The 21,520-nt window shown below is 31.7% G+C and overlaps 1 protein-coding gene and 1 pseudogene across 2 annotated transcripts; both read left to right on the top strand.

Moving 5' to 3' along the window:
- The first annotated feature begins 60 nt into the window (after positions 1-60).
- LOC150031503 (E3 ubiquitin ligase PARAQUAT TOLERANCE 3-like) lies at positions 61-5,763 on the top strand (annotated as a pseudogene). Its single transcript, XR_016525768.1, has 12 exons — positions 61-240; positions 324-400; positions 561-617; positions 728-887; positions 972-1,118; positions 1,344-1,508; positions 1,600-1,897; positions 2,091-2,132; positions 2,264-2,518; positions 2,980-3,103; positions 4,108-4,189; positions 4,740-5,763. The product of XR_016525768.1 is annotated as an E3 ubiquitin ligase PARAQUAT TOLERANCE 3-like (transcript).
- Positions 5,764-9,854: 4,091 nt separating this feature from the next.
- Positions 9,855-13,737, top strand: LOC120091748 (formyltetrahydrofolate deformylase 1, mitochondrial-like). Its single transcript, XM_039049863.2, has 9 exons — positions 9,855-10,211; positions 10,339-10,564; positions 10,733-10,845; positions 11,990-12,140; positions 12,268-12,341; positions 12,414-12,573; positions 12,795-12,893; positions 12,996-13,082; positions 13,398-13,737. The coding sequence occupies exons 2-9, from the start codon at positions 10,415-10,417 to the stop codon at positions 13,542-13,544; spliced, it is 981 nt and encodes a 326-aa protein (XP_038905791.1). The 5' UTR covers positions 9,855-10,211; positions 10,339-10,414; the 3' UTR covers positions 13,545-13,737.
- The last annotated feature ends 7,783 nt before the right edge of the window (positions 13,738-21,520 follow it).

Genomic DNA, 21,520 nt, shown 5'->3' with positions numbered 1-21,520 from the left:
GATTCAGTTTGTTTATATCATTCTATTGCTTCCATGATCTTTTAAGTGACACGCCTTTTGATGCGACAGCCTGATGATTCTGAGTGGGATTTGGTAATGATCTTTATGGCAATTCATTCTAAGTGCTTTCCAGTTCAGCCAAGCAATCCTATTCTAGATGCACCTCCTACAAATAAAGCTGAAGAGGACAGCAAGATTAAGGCTTTAATTGATACCCCAGCCTTAGATTGGCAACAGTGAGTTACATTCTACTATTGTTGCAACTGTTAATTGTGATGTGTTTATTTAAGATTCTGATTTGCATCGTGCATTTATGATTGCAGTCAAGGTTGAATGGCTTTGGTCCCGGTAGGGGTTTTGGAAGGGGTGCTGGTGGACGAATGGGGAGGACGTGGTTTTGGTATGGACTGATCCCTGATCAAATTTATATTTTATTAAATGATTCATGTCATGGACTCATGGATAATGGCTATATTGCTACCGTCTCTGCTTAAACCTTAAAATTTTAGAAATCATATCTAAACTCCTCTAATCTCTGTATATTTGATGATTCTGTGCAGGATTTGAAAGGAAGACACCTCCACAGGGATATGTGTGTCACAGATGCAAAATTCCTGGTGCGTGTTTTTTCCTTAATTAAGGCGTTGGTTGTTTTAGGTATTTTCTTCTTTCATATTTTTGCTTTCTTTTGCGGGGATCTGAATGTGGTATTAATATCTGTGTCCAGGACATTTTATTCAACACTGCCCCACAAATGGAGATCCAACTTATGACATAAGAAGAGTAAAAGCCTCCCTACTGGGATTCCAAAGTCTATGCTGATGGCCACTCCTGATGGTTCATATGCATTGCCAAGTGGTGCTGTAGCTGTCCTTGAAGCCGAATGAGTAAGATATGTTTTTCAGCGTTTTCAGTTTAATTATCTATTGAACTAGTCTAGCCATTCATTCATCATATCTGAACTGGAACAGGGCTGCTTTTGAGAAGGAGATTGAAGGTCTACCTTCGACACGTTCAGTTGGATTTGCCCCCTGAGCTTCACTGTCCTCTGTGTAAGGAGGTTATGAAAGATGCTGTCTTAACAAGCAAGTGTTGCTTTAAGAGCTTTTGTGATAAATGTAAGACTACAATTTTGTAACTATTACTAACACGTGAGTCTTACGTACTAAAATATCACTTTTGAGTTTAGTCCCATTTATTTCAAGTGTTAGTTACCATTCAAGTTAGCTCGACTCTGTTAATTACTGTGGGTTTGTAAGGCATTATTATGCATGCCTCTCTTGCACATATTACAAAGTTATATTTTTTTTTTTTTTTTTTGTAATGTGAAACATTTGTCACAGGTATTAGGGATCATATTATCAATAAGTCGGCATGTGTTTGTGGAGCAACCAACATACTTGCAGATGATCTCTTGCCAAATAAGACACTCAGGGATACAATCAATCGCATTTTGGAGTCTGGTAATAGTAGTGCCGATAATGCTGGTAGTACCTATCAGGTGCAAGGTATGCATTTTATGGTTTGGCTCTTTCACTTAGACCGAGATTTTTATTTGCCATATTATGACTTAAATTCGGTTGATAATTCCATGTTTAGATATGGAATCTGCTCGCGTTGCACAGCCAAAGGTTCCTTCCCCTACCTTATCTGCTGCTTCAAAGGGAGAAGAAATATACAGTCAATCAACGAAGAGACTACAAAGACCAAGGAGGTAGAAGAGGAAAAGGCTATTACCTCTGGACCCCAGACCTTAGAGAAAGTGAAGTCCACAAAACTAGTTGACGAATCTGAAGCTACACATGAGTCAATCAGTGTGAAGGAACAAGCTTCACAAGGGAGTGCTTTAATAGTGACGAAGAAGTGCAGCAGAAGATGGCTGCTGCTAGTGAGGCAGGTAATATTGCAGAAAGTGCGAGTGTTAATAATTTTGTTTGCTTTGTACGATTCTATGTATAATTTGAAGTAGTTTTTCCACATTGTTCTTTTTAGCAATTTTTGAGAAATGAGAATTTGTTTCACACACCATGTTTATGTACCTCTTATGTTATATTTGGATCAAAACTTATTACGTTTTCTTTTTTGATACAGAAAAAGAAAGAAGAAGAAGAAAGTTCGCATGCCTGCAAATGGTAGTTCAAATCTGTTCCACTATGGTTTTACTTTAATTTTTTCTACAGTTTTGTCATTAATATGTTTTATTATTAAGAATTTGGTTGAGATTGCTCTAATGTCCGGGATATTATTTCTGGATGTCTTTCAGACTTTCAATGGGAAAACTTTCAAGATCTTGTAGCAGAGAACTATATGATGCCATGGGTGGCCCGACGCCATATAATCCATAATTGGTCAGGCATGCAACCTGGTTTTGATGGATACATGCCTTCATATGCTGCGGCTCCAATGCCATATATGGGTGGTTATGGGCTAGGTCCCTTGGACATGCCCTTTGGACCTGTCATACCTCAGGATCCATTTGCTATGCAAAGTTATGCGTTTCCTGTTGCCCCCCTCAGAGGTATGTCTTCATCTCATGTTTTATATATGAGATGGAAGATCCTTTTTTAAATCCCTCCACCCCTTCAGTGAAGCTTTGTATCTCTGTAGCAGTGTTATTTCAAATGAAATCTTAGTGAATTGTATTATGGACTTAACATGTCTACTTTACACATTAGTTTGTTCAGAAGTGAATCCCCTGACCTTTTTTGTTTATCGTAACCCCTGGTTTTAATATGTACTTCTGTTCCCCAAATCGCTTCCATTTGTTGTGGCCTTAGCTGGATATATAATGCCCATACTCATTGCTAAGGAGATCTACTTGGTGTTTTTCTGCGTGTGCGACTGATTGCATATTTTCACATTGCCTGATCCCTTCTAATTTACTTTGTGTTTTGATGTTACTTTAAAAACAAAATGATGGTGAGAGATTTCACTGTTTTGTACCACTGCTGAAGAGATTTCAATATTGTACATATGTAGGGATCTTGCAGACTTGGATGGGTATGAATATTGCACCTCCTGCAATGACCCGTGAGGAATTTGAGGCTCGGAAAGCTGGTTTGAATTTGAGGAGGAAGCATGAAATGAAAGACGAATTTGAAAGGTATATGAAGCATTATAAATGCCTCCTTTTCGTTTTGTGAGAGAGAGGTGTTTTTTGCTGTTTGTCGTTCTGTTGTGTCTTTGGGAAAGAGGAATAACAGTCTTTGGAGGTCTTGAGAGGTCATCAAGTGATGTTGGGCTCGGTTCCATGTCTCTGTGGGCTTCAGTACCTTAGCGGTTCTTTGTAACTATCACTTAGGTCTTATTTTCGCTTGATTGAGGCCTTTTTTAGGTTGCCTCATTTCTGGTATAGGCTCATATCTGTATGCCCTTTATGTGGAAATTTGGTTATTAATAAAAGAAAAATTTTAGTTTCTGTGATTGGTTTCAAATATATTTATAGGTTTTTTTTAAATACTGAAGCTGTTACGATCCATTGTCAATCGAATACCTTCAGTGATGAAATTTTTTCTCAACCTTCTTGCTTTTTATATTCCAATATCTTGGGGTTCACGTGTTTAGTCACAGTTGACCGACACTCTAGAATATGAACCCTTCTTCTCTCTCGTCCTTTTGTTTCTTCCTGAAAATAAGAAACCAAATGAATGACCTAAGGTAATACTTATACGAACTATTTATGCATGGTGGAATTGGAAGCGTTTACGTTGAGGTTGTGACCTAAGAAGCAAAATGAAATTGTTGGGAAGATGTAAATCTAATTTGTCTTATCAAACATAAAAAGATCTTTAATAGCTTCTTTCACTGATGAGTGGGTACACAAAAGTCCTTGGTTGCAAACAATCAGATAAATGATTTGGTTCTCAGCAAAAATCTTGATTTGTCGAAGACTCTTCAACAAAAACCAAGGCACCTTCTGTCTGACTCTTTTCCCTCTTATTATTTTTTCTTTTTTTTTTTTTTTTGGGGGGGGGGGGGGGGGGGTGGGGGTGTCGGGGGGGGGTGTCGGGGGTCGTCGTTCTGTAGCATTGTCTATGTGCAATTAATCTTGAAATTGTTAATATTATGATATACCAACTAAATTTGTTCTGAAACAAATTGCAGCAGGGAGCGGGAGCCACTGAAAGATCGGGAGTTTGGAAGGGAAGTGTCCAGCAGTGGGGATGGCCCTTCAATGAAACAAAAATCTGTATGTCATGTTTGTATCTGTGGCACTTTTGATTCTGTTTTGAATTCTTTTTATGGCATCAATTTTAGTCCTACGTTGATACATTGATCGATTTACTTAGTTTGGAGCATTGTAATTTGTACCAACTTTCTATATCGATGTAGAGCTTTTGTTATGTACCCCTTATCACGTGGCTGTGGATGGAAAAATAATCAATTCTTTGAACATGTTTATTTTATCTGTTCCAAAAAAGTAAAAGATGTAATATAAAATCGAATTCTTTATCCACCTCGCACTGGGTGAGTGTGCTGCATCAATGCCTGGGATTTTACTGTAGTATGATTAGTGCTATATTCCTCGAGTCTTAGGTCCGTTGAACTTTTATCTGTCTTCAGAGCATGATTTTCTTTCTTAGAATCTGAAATAACGAGCCTCCCTCTCTTTATCAGTGTATTATTATCGTGTAATTTATCTTAACCATTTTAGTTTCTTTATCGAGATGAGAAATACACAAAATTTAACCCCTCTCAAATTGATTAACTGGCCCGCCTTTTCTCCTTATTACGTGCAGAAGTTTGCACCCCAAACTTCAGCTAGTGAGCACAACCCGAACCGTCGCCGACCTGAGAGCTCACCTGATGTTGCAAGGAATGTTGGACCACCTTGTCCCCCGCCCCCACGCAAAAGGAAGTCTGACCACCACGATCATGATATCGACAAGGACAACCATAATGATCATTATGACCATGCACACCATCGTCATCGTCAACATTCAGAGTCCCGGGGAGCCTCTGAAGTCTCGGCTAAATCTGCTGCCAGTGCAGCTGCAGACCGTAAGCAAAAGATGAGTGTGTTTTCTCGCATTAGCTTTCCGGAGGAAGAGACGACGAAGAAACGGAAATTGAACTCTTCAAAGGAAGCACCACCAAGCGACTCTGGTGCTTCAGCAACACATCACAAGGCATCATCCAACGGATACTACGATGACTACAAGGCAAAGGCAGTCTCAACAATGGTGACAAGCAGTCGTGGGAGGAGTAGGGCCACTTCTGTTGATTGTGAGTCAAGCGACGACGATAGGCATTTCAAGAGAAAGCCATCTAGGTATGAGCCATCCCCGCCTCCACCATCAGACTGGGATCAGGAGGAATCAAGACATCCCAGAGGCTCAACAAGAGAACGTGAGCGGGAGCGTGACCGTAGTAGCTACAGCAAACACAGATAGTAGTTTGAGGTGATTACGAAGAATCAAGGCACCCTGAGAATGCAGCAGCCTCTGCAAATGTAGGGTAGTCCCATGGAGACGTGCCTTGCCACAGGTTCAAAGAACCGTGCTCCGCTCCGCTTCCCGTCAGTTGACTGACGGTACGAGATCAATGAATGCTGTTGAAAGCTCCAAATTGATTTCTGTGTACTGGGTTTAAGTGGAAGTACAAGCATATGTATTTGAATGAGATGCCAATGTCTTTGCATCCGATGCGGATGAGTACTGTAATTGGGGCTTGTACTGTTCGAGCTTCTTCTTCTGTATTTGCTTTTCATAAATTTAATAATATACGAATGAAAAATTATCATTCTCTATTTCTTTTTAACAATTCGTTTTCCACTATTCAAGTTCTTTGCGTTCAGTCTCTCTCTCTCTCTCTTTTGGGAGAAAAGTTCTATGCGTTCTCTTTCTTAGGAATAGTTCTCTTGATTTTTTTTTTTTAATTTTTTAATTTTAATTATTTTTTATTTTACACTATACTTGAGGAATATTAATTTCCACGAAGTTGTATCTTTTTCCTTCGTTCTTGACGAAAATGGTGAAACGATGGATCTTTTTGATAATTATTTTATTGTTGTTTTTGAAAATTAAGTGTATGTCCAAATTTCTTCTTTTATCTATTTTTTTACTTATGATTTTAAAAAGTCAATCAAATTTTGAGAACTAAAAAAATAGCTTTTAAAAAGTTGTTTTTAAAATTTGGCTAAGAATTTAATTATTATACTTTAAGAAAGATACAAATTGTTGTAAGAAAATATGGATAAAATAGACTCAATTAAAAAATAAAAATAAAAAACCAAATGGTTACCAAATGGTGTTGTAAACTATTTCATTTTTTGTATTTTTGTATTTTTTTTTTAAATCAAGTCTATATATATATATTTTTTTAATTTACAAGTTAAATTATTTTAATTATTTTTTTCAAAAATTGGTTTGGTTCTTTAAAATATTGGTAGGAAATACATAACAAATCAAGAAAATTAGAGGTGTAACTTGTAAGTAGTGTTTATAGGTTTAATTTAAAAAACAAAAAATAAAAAATTGAGGCCCCATTTGGCATTTGATTTTTATTTTTCGTTTTTGAAAATTACGTTTATTTCATCTACATTTCTTACAATGATTTGTATCTTTCTTAAATACAATGGTTGAATCCTTAGTTAAAATTTATCATAAGTTTAATTTTAAAAAATAAAAATAAAAAACAAAATAGTTATCAAACGGATTATCAGAGGAGTCGTAAATGCTCGTAAATTTCGAAAAAAATCCCACTTTAACATAACTACAAATGGCTTAATTAATTAATTAATTAATTAATTTTAAAATTACCTCAACAAAACTATATTACCTTTTTAATCTTCGTATATCTAAAACGAATGGGATATTCTATGAATAAAGGTTGTTTTCATACATACATATGTATGTATGTATGTATGCATATATATATAGCAAGATGAGCCAATCATTTATAATTATAGGAAAATGGCAAAAGTACTATTTTTATAATTTGTAATATTAAAATTTTAATTAAAATACTATTTTAATTTCCATAATTCGAAGTTTGTTCAATTTTAGTTCATGCATTTTCAATGAATCTTAAATTTGGTCCCTTAAAATTAATTCTTACAAAAATTGATTAAATAGTAATAGCAGTTTTTATACAAGAAAATAAGATATGTGAAATACTAAAATTTACTAAAAATTTAACAAACTTCAAAATATAAACACCAAAATGGTATTTTAACCTAAACTTTTATTTAAAAATAAGAGAAAATTATACTTTTGGTCATGATTTTTGACTTAGGTTTCATTTAGGTCATTGAATTTTCAAACTCAACAATTTTAGGTCACTACGTAAGTTCTTTGTCATTTATTTATTATTTAAATTTCTTTGAATAAAATACTTTTAAAGTTGTTATCTTCCTCTCTCTTATTTCTTCTTACCCATTCTCTATCTTCTTCCGCACCTTTCTCCTTCCTTATCCATAAGAAACGAAGAAGATGGAGGAGAGAGCAAAAAGAAAACGATTGCAATAACTCGAATTCGTTTATACAAAAAGAAGCATAAAACGACATATAATATAATGTAAGCGAGACAAGATAATAATTTTTTTTAAATACAATTGTAGGCTGGGGGATTTCAAATCACATACTTCGTAATTACTAAGACCCTGTTTGATAACCATTTGATTTTTTGTTTTTGTTTTTGAAAATTAAGTCTATTTCATCAACATTTTATTTGCATCCTTATAATGGTTGAATTCTTAACTAAATTTAAAAAACAAAAACAATTCTTTGAAAGTTATTTTTTCTAGTTCTCAAAATTTGGCTTGGTTTTTTAATCTGTTAATGAAAAATAGATAACAAATGAAGAATTTTGGAGGTAGAAGTAATGTCCATAAGTTTAAATTTAAAAAACAAAATGATTACCAAATGAGATCAAATTAACTAATATATTTGTATGTCAATTGAACCATCATAGACGAGACGACAAAGATAATCAAATATTAAGATTTGTGTCTTCATAGACTTTTATTTTATTTTCGATAAATTAGAGTTTACGGAGACTTGGATTTAGGAAGGCCGGATCACAATTTTGCATCTTTTCATATATATGTAATTGTATTATTTTTTAATATAATTACTAAATAGTTCTTTTTTTAGTACATAATTATAATAATTGTTAAAAATATAGTGTCAATGTAATTTCTAATATTAATATAGCAGCAATTAATTTTAAGATGTCAAAGCGAGTTTAATTGATATATAAATGTATTAGCGATAGAAAGGTTTGTAGTTTAAACATTCTAATCTTTTATGAAAATAAAAATAAATAAATTTAAATATTTATATTTATTATTATTATTATTATTATTAAAGTTTGAAATAAAAAAACAATACTCTTGTTTAACTATTTTGTAGATTAAAAATTGATAACCCCATATCTTTTAATTAATAATTCATTTGAATTGAGAATCATGTATCTAACTAGTGAATCCCTCGAATTAAAAAAAACTTAGGGGCAAAAAAGAGCTTTTTAATTACTAGGATCTTTAACCATTTTGTTTTTTTTTATTTTTAGAAATTAAACTTATAGATATTACTTTTACCCTCAAATTTCATCGAATTAAAAAAGTAACTTTTAAAAATTGTTTTTATTCTTTGAATTTGGTTAAGAATTCAACTATTATACTTAAAAAAGATTACAAATTATTGTAAGAAATATGGATGAAAAAACTTTATTTTCAAAACAAAAAACAAAAAACCAAATGGTTAACAAACAATGCCTAGATTACAGATTTTGGAAAAATTGCAAAAATTACTCCTAAAATATGGTCATAGTTGTAATTACACTTTCAAACATTTAATTGTAAAAATTGGGTTCTCGAACTAATATAAATGTTAAAATTGAACCCTCAAACGTATAGTATTGAAATTGGACCCCCAAATGATAAAAATTAATCCCTCAAATTTATACATTCGTTACAATTTACAATTATGTAAGTTTGAAGATCAAATTTTACAGTTCTATGAATTTGAGGTTCAATTTTTACAATCGAAAATTTGTAGGTATAATTACAATTACTATTGTATTAATTTTACAATTAAAAAAATGAAATATAGTTTAATTTAAATCAAAGTTTGAAATTAAGTGAATTTTACTCAATAGTGTTGATTTTATTTTTCTTACATTGATTATTATCAGATATTTAATTAATTAAAACTCTCATGAACAAGAGTTGTAAAGCAAACTCACTAATTAATCCTTCACTATTAATTATATGAACATGAGTATAACTCAAATGAAATAAAATTTAATATCAAACTCTGGATTAGAGGTTAGAATTATTCATCCCACATAATGTAAAAAAGAAAAAATTTATGCCAATAAATTTAATATCTCATATATTTAAATATATTAAAATTTTTATATATTATGCAACATATCTCAACAGATCTACACTATGTATTAACGACCATCTTATTGTACAAATAAAATTTATAGATATTAATACTCATTCAACAAAATTCATACATTGCATCTAAAAAACAAATAATGAATATGTTTCTATTTTTTCGTTGAATCTTTTTCAAGGCTCGAAGATCCTGTTACAGCTAGAGTCCTTGCATGTTATAAATGACCTAGGAATCGGAAGAATTCTAGAACAAAACGAGAAGTAACTAACCAATTTCTAGGAGAGTCCGAATTGATTATCTTACTCATAAAATGATAAAGGCAAATAGAGCTTCGAATGAAAATAATTGTTAAAATAAACACAACTCGGCATATATATGTGATAGCAATAACAATCAAAATCTGTCTTTTGAATCCGATCCTATTCTTTTACTTTAAAAAAAAAAAAAAGAATGGAATTAATTCGAATTTAAATATAAGTTAAAAAAACAAAGAATATATATTTCGCAAAATCGGTTTTGATGGGAAAAATGTCGTCCACATTAATTCCCTCCTATCTGTTTTGTTTATCTTCGTCTCCATATCTCATTTTCTTACCCCTTTCCCTTCCATTTTCACCGTCGATTCGCCGGAGCTCTAATCCGTCACCGGAATCCTTCGTTTCCTCTCATTCTCCTCATCCCCTTTCTCCATTTGTGCAATTAAAATCCTCTCTCTTTCTCTTCCGTTTGCGGCATTGGCGTTGATTTGATTCAGGCTAAGGGCGGGTTCTGTTCGAAGCAGAGTAACAGTTGGCATCGAAGGGGCTCGGTTTTTGGGTCGGTGAATGGAGGGAGGTAGCATTAGAAGATTTCATTTTTCTGGTATTGTTTGTTTGTTTGTTTGTTTTTTTTTTTTTTTTTTTTTTTTCTTTTGGTAGTGGATTTATGGAGGGTGTTTGTGCTTCTTTTGAAAATCTCTGAATTTGGATTTCGTTTGTTGTTCTTGCAGCGGATTCGTTTGTGTGTCATGAGTTCTGAACCTTGTGGAGCTCGGAAGGTTTGCGAGTTGGGAGGGAGGAAGAGAGATGGCCCTCATTCGGAGAGTTTCGTCGAGCTTCCCTCGAGTTTTTGGGTTTGCAAATAGGTCCTTGTATTCTTTGAATTCTCCGGGCGATTCCTTGGATTTACCGACCTCTTCCTCTTTTGCTCATGGAATCCATGTCTTCCATTGTCCTGTAAGTTCTCCTCTACCGGTTATTATTCGGTACTTTTTCTTTGATTCGATTGCTTAATAAATTAAATATCTTCGGCTTTAATGTTTCTAGTCGGATGTAATCGAAAATTTCTTGTGCTATTATATTGTTGTTTTTCATGGGGGTGCAATTGAATCGGTTTTGTGATAGGATGCCGTGGGAATCGTTGCTAAGCTCTCAGAATGTATAGCTTCCAGAGGGGGAAACATACTCAGCGCCGATATTTTTGTCCCTGAAAACAAGAACGTCTTCTATTCCAGAAGGTAATTTTTGGCTTCTTTTGCCTATGGTTGTTTCTGAATAAATCATTTTATATGCTGGTACTATGTAGCTTCCATTTTCCTTTTCTGTGTTAAAAGAGGGGTTTGTAGATGACATGAAGTTAAAACAAGGAAGTAAGCCAACCTTCAGCCAATAAAGAGATGGCATCTAGAACTTGTTCCAACCTTCAGCCAACCTTCAGCCAACCTTCAACCTTCAGCCAGTCGAAGACGCCAAAAAAATGCAATATACTTTTTTTTAATCATACAAAAGTGATGATGACCTCATTATTCTAACTTACCCAATTGCATACAAAAGTCAATCTATTCCACTATTGTAACATTCAGAGTAAAAAATGTTCTTTTATTTTGTTCCGCATCTGCCTAGGAAACATGGATACAAATGAAGGATAATGAATATGGCAGGTTCATATATATGAGTTTTATATTTGATCAAGTCCTTCTTAAGCAAAATGTTCCATGACCATCGGGCAAGCCAGGAATGACGTCCATGCTCAAATTTCATTTCTTGTATTTTTTTTTGCCTTGTATCTCTAGAAGTCGTGTCCTCCTTTCTGAAAGTATTTCTTATATCCTGTCAGGAGTAATAATTTTAAAGAGTGAAATTTTTACGTGTTTAAGGGTGTTACTGAGGACTTGCATGAGTAACTAGAATTTGAGAGGAACACAAGGTTTTACTTCGTTTTCTCCTTTCTGGGAACAGTTGAAGTTATTGCATACTTGACACTCTCAAAGTGTGTTTTGTGGATCTTGTATGAAAAGAAATGCCTAAATAGTTGGCTTCTTATCCAGAAAAAAGGAAGAAAGCAGAAGAAAGGTACTAAAATCATGCATCGGGAGCTAAAATTTGAACCTTGTTTTCTGTTCAAGAATTTAATTGAAATCTAAAAGTATTCCGATTGTACATGTATTGTTCCATAGTAGGGATTATGTATGCCATGCTTTGTACCTGTTTTTGACTGGAATAAACTAGTACAATTTTTCGTTTATGGCCATTAACTAGGCTGTGATGAATGTTAGGTCGAGCTCTATATCTTCAAGGAAGCAATTTGGATTTCTATAGTCCACTATGCTGAATACTTGGTTTTGATATTCAAACTTCGTCCGACTTTCATTTTATCTGCAGCCAGTTCGTTTTTGATCCATGTAAATGGCCAAGGATGCAAATGGATGAAGACTTCCTTAAGATTTCGAGAACATTTAACGCTTGGAAATCTGTTGTCCGTGTACCAGATCAAGACCCCAAATATAAGATTGCAATTCTTGCTTCAAAACAGGTTTACCCGTCAATTTCATGTTCTTTTTCTTCTTCTTCTCTCTCTCTCTCTCTCTCTCTTCTGTTTGTTTGTTTGTTTGTTTGTTTGGCATGGATATTTGAGATTAACTTTACTTTTCCCATTGCAGGATCATTGTCTGGTTGACTTGCTTCATCAATGGCAAGGAGGGAAACTTCCAGTGGAAATAACATGTGTTATAAGGTACATCTTCTGAAACTTCTTTTAATTTGTTTCAAAGTGTCGTGACTTTTCTTCTCAATCCACTTGTTTCAGTAATCATGATAGAGCCCCCAACACCCATGTGATGCGCTTTCTTGAAAGGCATGGTATTGCTTATCATTATTTGCACACATACAATGATAATAAAAGAGAAGGAGAGATATTGGAATTGGTGAAGAATACCGATTTTTTAGTACTTGCCAGGTACATGCAGGTAAATTGGATCATAATACTTCCACATTCCTACCAGCTTGATTCTTTAGGAAAAGAAAAGAGTTAATTATGCAGTTCCAAATCATACTTTTCATTAAAGACAGATATGGACGAAGTCAATGGATGTTGAAAAGTAGATTTAGTGCAATTTCTTAGTGCTTTTAACTCATTTATTGTGCAATTCAATATCTGATCCTGGCAATTATCAATGTTCTTCTGCAGGTATTATCTGGTAATTTCTTGAGGTGCTATGGCAATGATGTCATTAACATCCACCATGGTCTTCTGCCTTCATTCAAGGGCAGTAATCCTTCAAAACAGGCAAGTTACAGAAGCCATCAACCCCCCTCCCTCACCCCATTCATTTTGTTTCCTTTTCTGTAACTGTCAATGCATGTTTAATTTGTTAGATTTCATTGACAGGCATTTAATGCTGGCGTGAAGTTAATTGGTGCTACAAGTCATTTTGTGACGGAAGAACTTGATGCAGGACCAATCATTGAACAGATGGTATCTCTTAGATTGTTTAATGCACCAAATCTACACATTCTCTATTTTGTTGTTCGTTATATATGAACCATAGCCTCTTCCTATATTCCTTTTTCTTTTATAAATTCTTTGATGTTTAATCAGGTCATCCTTATCCCTTGTTTTTCTAGTAATCTATTAAATTCAGCTAGGTGTTTTTAAATTTATAATTATCCTAGTTGAACGCAGTCCATAATTGTTTATGGTGATATACCTGCTGAACAGTACCGGCAAGCATGTTAGTTGCCATTTTCTTTCAATTAATATAACCACAATATATCTGTTCAAAATTCTCAGGTTGAGAGGGTTTCCCACAGAGATAATTTGCAGAGTTTTGTACAGAAGTCAGAGAACCTAGAAAAGCAATGTCTAACAAATGCAATTAGATCATACTGTGAACTGCGCGTTTTGCCATACGAGGAAAACAGGACTGTTGTTTTTTAAGAGGAAAATCCATTTGAAGAGTATGTCAAGTGCATTTCTTCTTCTGCTCATTTGATTTTTCAATCAACATAATCTTGTTGGTATAATTTCTATATTTAGTTCAATTTCAATCTACATATACCTTGACTTCTACATTGATTTATTCCAAAACAACTTGCAAGTTAACAAAATAAATGAATAGGTTTTTTCTCCATAGTTTTGTTGATTGATGGTGTTGGTGGAATTGGACAGCTGAAAATATTTCATATTATCTTTGTCTATTCTTTTGAATGTTTGCACTCAGCATTTTAGGTTGTGAGAATTCTCAATAGAGAACATGTTAACTGTCAGATTCTAGCTAACTTATTGAAGGCATGTGCTATACAAAAAAAGAATAAAACCTCACTGCAATAGGACCCTGTACAAGGATTCCTATGGTAAAATAATAAGAAACATAGGTCGATTACAAAAATCTCTACTAAGTTACGATGATTAGAAACTCCTTGGGAACTTACATTGAAAAAGAGACTTGAAACTTAGGTCCAACCTGTTCTTTATTCAAAGGCTTTCAAACTCTCTAAAGTTTCTCCTATTTCTCTCCAGACAGATATACTTCGTTTTGTAAGGTTTTCATTTTGTGTGGTTTGATTTTCATTGTATTGGAATGTTTAATATTTGAACGTCACTCTCTTAGAATTATGTGATCTGCATTTTCATATGAGAATGGATACATACCACCTATGTCCAGAAGTACTGAACATGCCATTATGTTGATGGGTTTTTCTATATATGATTCTACCTTTTGTCCAAGAATATATTTGGAAATATGTAGGTTCTGTTTGGGTTGTGTTCTTGGATAATTCTGTTTTGGGAAAAAAAAAAAACCCTATTTGAGTAGGTATATTTAGGTTCCAATGTTTCAAATTGGCCACTTTGGTCCATGAATTTTAAGAATTGGTTTAAACGGTCCCTCTCTAAAAATTGTTTAAATTAATATAAAAAAATTATAGATGCTGACGAGAAAAGATGACATGAAAAATTTTCATTTTCATTTTTCTTTTTCTTTTTATTCTTTCCCTTTCTTTCTCCCTCCTCTCCTCTCTTTTCATCCTCTCGTTGGCTCTCCTCCATTCCTCTCTACGAGCCCACTGCTGGACACCATCTCTTCGACAATGACGGAATGGTCCACGCTGTGACCATCAATGACGGTTCCACTAGCTATGCCTTCCGGTTCACCAAACCCAACGGCTGGTTTAGGAACGGCGACTAGGGAGATCGATTCTTCCTAAAGCAATTGGGGAACTCCATGGCCACTCCGAACTCGCTTGGTTGCTACTGTTCTGCGGGATAGGAATGTTTGGGCTAGTGGACCACATGAAAGGAACCAGGGTGGTGTATTTCAGAATTTTGATTGTGGAAAATGAGAACAAAATGAAGAATTAAAAATATAGAATTTTGGGTGTTTGATCAAGTGAGCTGTGGTTTTGGATGGTAATAAATGACAAAGGGAAGCTGATCGTGGAAAGACACAGGTTTGCTTCCTAAGTTCGAGCAATTTGGGAGATTAGATGGGGGAGATGACACACTTGGAGCTTTTCATTGAGATAGGGGAGAGGAGGGAGAAAGAAATTAAAATATATAAAAGAGAAATTCCATGTCATCTCGCCTCATCAATTAGGGTTGGTAATAGGGCAGGACGGGTCAGGGATGCACTCCCTGTCTTCGTCCTAGTGAAGATTTTTAATTCCCATTTTGGGGAGTTGAGGTCGATGTCGAGGAATTCCCATTTGGGGATCGGGTCCCGCGGAGAAATTTTTTTATATTTTATATTTTTAATTAATGATTTATTTAAAATCAATTAAATTTTGGTATTTATATTCAAATTTTAAATATTTAATACAACAAAGTATTATTATTATTATTTTATTTATTTAAATTAATAATTAAAATTATTTTAGATTTAATAAAAAGTTTAAGATAGTTATATTATGAAATAAATTTAAAAAAAAGTAAAAAAAAGTTGAAAGCTACTGTTTTATTATATTTATTTATTGTTGTTATTATTAAAAATTATTAAAAAAAATGTTTGGGCTCAGGGATAGGGTGGGGATATCGTCCCTGTTCCCGATGGTGATTAAACCCTTGGACTCGAATAAATTAAGACGATTGAACCCAGGATCGCCAAAGGAAAATGTTAGACTCAAATTTAGTTTTTTGTTTAGAGATATAAGCCCAAGTCCAAAGGAGATGGACCCAAAGACTTGCATGTAAAATTCTAAATTGTAGTTGTAGTGGAAATAGAAACATTCTCCATATACGTCGTGCCGCCGTCACAACACGTCCAATCAAATGGACAGGTGGCAGGTTTGAGTACCTAAGCTCGTGCTTAAAAAAAATAACTTTTTACTACATTTCTCTTTTATTTTTCTACCAAAAAGTTACCATTTTATTAACATTACAAAAAAAAATTTATTAAAGTTTTTCTCCATTGATTGTGGATCTGAAATTTATTTTTCAAATTTGAAAACCATTGTCTCTCTTTATATTGATGTTTTGAGAAAATATACAATTCATATTCTTCTTCATGACATTTTGTCTTTTTGTTATTGTTTTGGACCATTTTTCCTTTCAATTTCAATCCTTTCCCCCTATAAATGCACATTAGAGATCGGGTGTTAATGGAGAGCAACTGATTTCTTGTGATTTAGTACCGAGGTTGCACGATTTTTGCTTTCAAAATAGTGGGTTCTTCCATGACACAACGATCTATATCTGGTCCTATCAAAAGGGAGGAAATTAGAAGATTGGATCATCGTGTCAAGACTTTGAAAAATTGAAGATTTGAAGATTTGAAAATTATAATCGAATTTTCCTAGAGGGTGGAAAGATAAGCTAAAGCAATCAATTTAACTTTGTTGAAGGTCTGAAGGATAAAGATTTGAAAGACTAAAATAATATATTGAGTTTTTGAAGATGTCAAAGTCGAAACTTTAAGAAGACGACATAGATTACTAAAACTTCCTATAACTTATAAGAGAAAGAATCAAAGGACAAATATAGACATTATATTGTATAACTGTACATAAGTCATACAAATTCAAACTTCATTCAATGAATTTAATTTTAATAGAAATCTTCGAACACCTTCTAGGCACAAAGTACTTAAAAGTTTTAGGGACTAATCTTGTAATTCCATCCACGAACAATATCATATCTTTGAAATATTATCAACTTATCGTGAGGAGAGACAATAATATTTGATTGGAACACAAACACGTGGCTTATTTTAAGAAGGAGTTGCATGCTTGTCAATTTTAAGTACAATTATAAATTGGCATGCTCAAAAAATCATTTCTCATGTGGTCCAAAATAATAACTTTTGGTTAAGAAAGAAAATAATATTTCATTTTCAGAGGTCAAAGTTTGTTTAGAGAACAATGATGAATCAAAGTAAAATCATTTCCCCTTTTTCGGTTGAGATGGGATTAGATTTTTAAAGATATGATTATTAAGTCCATGAGGTATTATTTAATTTGGATGGACAAATAATTGATGCCCAAATAATGTGATTTTAGATAAAAGATGCTACATCAACCCTAAATTATTACCAGTAAAAACGTTTTTTTTTCCTTTAATTTTTTTGAAAATTTTACTTTATCGTGTTATCTAAATTATTCAAATCTTAGGCGACAATAACCTTTTGTCTTCACTAGATGCCATTTGATTTTGAAAATAAAATATACACTCTAGATCTGTTTAGTAGAGAATCTGTAAACATAAATTTGAAAACAAAGAATTAAATAAAAATAAAATTGTATATCATGTTTTCATAAATGTGTTTGGTAGCATATTCAAAAATTGAATTATAATTTAAACAATTGAAAATTAGTTATACTTACCCACAACATGTTATTTGACAAGAAACTATTATTAATTTATTTGTGAATATGTTTTATGTTAAAAAAAGTTTGTATAATTATTATTTTGTAATGTTATCTAATTAATAAGATAAACGGAAATATTAATTCCCATAGTTTGGAGAAAGTTAGAAGGGTCATATAATTTATAATTAGAATTTTGATGAAAGCTTCATAAATTGTACCTATAGTAGAGATTATTTAAGAGAATAAAAGAATTTTGACAAACCATAAGGACTATATATGAAGTTATATCAAATCACATAGACTAAAGTCTAACTTTTAAAACTATAGGGACTAACTTCTAACTTTATAAAAACCATGAAACCAAATTTGCAAGTTAACTAATTTATAGTATATTACATAATACATATTTTCTTTAAAGAAAAAGAGAATTGAATTTATAATATGACATATAGTATTTCTGAATATCTTTATTTTTACTTAATATAATTTCTGCATTTTAAATTTTAACATTCAAATTCTGAATACAATAAAAGTATAAAAATATTGTTTTTTGAATTTGCACCGGTTGGATTACAGAATTCGAAAACAGTTTTCAGAAACAGAAATAGAATCTGAATTGTCTACCAAACACATATTCGTTTAATTCAATGGATCTGAAAATATAAAATAGAATCCAGATTACCAATTAAACGGACTAGTTATTGTGTTTAATGTCGACTACTTAAATAATCAATTTATTTAGATATTTGTTTCCAATGCCAAAGATATCAACTTCGAGGATGGATCCAAAAAGGGGTCAGGTGGGGTAACTTTTAATATATGTATCATACAATATACGGTTTATTAAAACAATAAATAGTAGACTTATTCCAACGGTCACTAAAGTGGCCGAAATAAATTGTGGGCCCTTGTGTTCAAGATTCAAATCTGATGTAGAAAATTATTTCTTATTTATTTATTTTTTTAATTTTCATTTTTTATAAACATATTCGAACTTTATTTCAAGTTTCTCTTTTAAAAATTAATACCACGTATAACTATTCACATTTCATTTATAAATGTTCCAACATATATGCTAATATACAATTTTAATTTTCAATTTTCTAATTTTGCAATCTCTATATATTTATATATTATTTTAATTTTTATTACACTTAAATCCAGTAATAAATTTTTTATTATGTTCTAATTTTTTTTCACATATGTATACATATACTAATATACAAATAGTCGGTATATTTATGGTATTAAAAACTTTAGTTCTACACAATAGTATGAATGTTAAATTATAAATTTTAGTCTCAAACTTATGTGTAATAAGTCTCTAAATTATTTATGTTGAGTCTAACAAATCTTTTAAAAATGTTTAATAATACATCCACAAATTATTATTTTTTTCTTTTTTTTTCCCTTATCTAATAGATTTCAAATATAATCCCTATATAGGTTCATTTGATTAGGGTTGAGGTTGGTCGGGAGGATAGTGTTATCTAGGTCTCTTGTGGTTCTAGTGTGTTTTTTGGTAGTTAGTGTGCGAGAGTCATTATGTCTTAGGTATCATGTGGTGCTTTGGGCCAGCCTCATTTAGTTTGGAGGTAATATTCTCAGGCACTCCTTCATTTCTTGGCTGGTTATTTAGAATCGCTTGCAAATTCGTGATCGTGTTCATTGTTGTTGTTATGATACCCCTAGTGACTATGTTCTGTGTATTGGTGGAGGTGGGTCTAGAGATAATTTATTCTTTGGCCATCCTTTTAGTAAGACTATTTGAGGTGATATGTTTTTGTTGGGTCAATGTTCCCACAAGATTTCACAATGGGATATGAAGCTTACTTGAATTTGTTAGTTTAGCTCTAGAAAGCGGTTGAGGCGTAAGGTTTGGAGAGTTGCTTGGTGTGTAATTATCTACCATATTTGGTGTGAGCGTAATTTTCGAGTTCATAGGCTTCTATGCGTCCGGCTCAGGTGATTAGTTTGATTGATCGACCTGAGATTTTTATTTGTTGTTCTAAGTGGACCGGGACTTCTCTTGTAAGGATCCAAAGGGACTCTTTGCTTTGAGACCTTTTTCCTTGAGTTTGGTGTGCTTTATTTGTAGTATGAGTTTATGCCATTTTCTTTTCGTTTTTTCGTTATGTTTTGTTTGTCCCTCGACCTTAGGCTGGGAGGTCCTTCTATCTTTGTGATAGGTATTTTCAATCTAATCTTTGATTGATATTTTTTTTTGTTGATTAATATTTTCACGTTCTTTTGCAAAGAGACAAAGTAGGAGGATGAAAAGTAATTGGGGTTTTTTTTTAATCAAGGATGTGTTTCCAAATGGAAAAAAAAAGTTAATTATGGTGAAAATAGGGAAAGTTTGGTAATACAAGGGATTGTTAAGAAAAGGAAGATAAATTTATTCCAAAAACTACTTTAGAAGGTTTTGATGAATAAAATTTTAAATTATTATGAAATATCACAATTTCAAATTTTGCAGCTTGGGCAGATGATAATAAATAATAAATAAATCATTCTTCTCGTTTATATTTGTATACTATCTTCTTTATTTATTATTTTATTATTTTTTTAAAAAAAGGTTTATATTTGTATACTATCATTATACTATTTTCATACCAAAATTTTGAACGAAAATGTGTTTTAATAATTGGGTTAAACTTTAATTTTATGTATATTAAATAAAAATAATAAAAAATAAATCTTATCCGGCTATGTCTAAATTTGGGTTTTCTTAAAGTATATTGCAGTAAAACTAGGGGATTGGACATTTTATTTTTAAGAGAGACCATATTAGAAAGAAAAAAAATTATAAAGATGAAAATATTAGAGACAAAATAAATAAAAAATTTAAATTAATATATACAATTAAAAATATGTAAATAAACTATGATAAAATGCATATCACATTATCAAAATGTCCCGTTTTCAAAATTTCTTCCTAAATTCAAAAAATATATATATTTTAATTTTTTTGAGAAATAAATTGGTTAATATTTTTTTTTTTTTTATTAAAAACTAAAAAATCCATTCGCAATGAAACGCATTTTTTTTTTTTATGAATTTAACAGACATTTATTTATGTAGGTAACGATCACATGGTTTGTTTGTTTGATTTTTTTTTCCAAAAATTTATCAATGAGATTTTTATTTCTATGAGAGACTAATCAATTATTTATATAAGTAGTTGTAAAAAAAAAAAAAGGACCTATTTTATATACGTATGAAAAAATAAAGATTATTTTGTTTTTATTTAAAAATATATTTTACAGTTTTCTTGTGCATTTATACACAACAAGTCCTACTTTTGTTCCTTGATCCTCTCACTTCTTCTAGTTCTAATTTTAAACTTTTAAACATTAGGTTTTAATCTATTTTCATGTCAAGAACTTTCAATATTATAGTAAGTACTTAAAAATTTTAGAATATTATATTTTTATTTTTTATTTTTAATTAATAAAATCAACTATTAAATCAACGATGATTGACATAACGTGCGTTACTAATCAAAATTTCTAAACTTTTTAATTAAAATTTTATTGAAAAACGATCCAAATCCAATTTTAAAAACATATTTTTAAGTAAACACATTAAAAAAAAATTTTATTCAACATCAAACTGATCCTATTTATAAAAAAAGCGTTTAGATAGATTACAAAGGAAAAAAAAACAAGTTAAACATTTTTAAATAAATGTAATAAAAATTAGTTACAATATTTATTAAATTGGTTATTTTCAAATATAGTAAAATGAAGAAAAATATTTACAATATAGCATAATTTTAACTTAGTAATTTATGATAGATATGAAGAGTTAGACTATGACATTTTGTTATATTTGAAAAATATTTTAGTTTTTTTTTATTTATAAATAATTTCTTAAATAATGTAAATAAAAAAATATTTCTTAATTAACTCATTCAGATCTAAAAAATTAATATGTACTAAAATAAGGTTTATTATATTAAGATCTGATATAGAAAAGAAATAAATGGACAACCATTCATTTTATTTTTCTTAAAGACTTAAATTTACATACATTACAAATGAGTGAAAGAAAATTTATAAACTAGACACCTACATTTAATATTTTGACCATTTAAAATTAACATTCGAG

Source organism: Benincasa hispida, unplaced genomic scaffold (assembly GCF_027475165.1).
Source record: "Benincasa hispida cultivar pf3 unplaced genomic scaffold, pf3_genome.v1.1 HicScf118, whole genome shotgun sequence".
Taxonomy (NCBI): domain Eukaryota; kingdom Viridiplantae; phylum Streptophyta; class Magnoliopsida; order Cucurbitales; family Cucurbitaceae; genus Benincasa; species Benincasa hispida.
The sequence above is the reverse complement of the archived record's forward strand: the minus strand, read 5'-3'. Positions and strand labels throughout refer to the sequence as shown.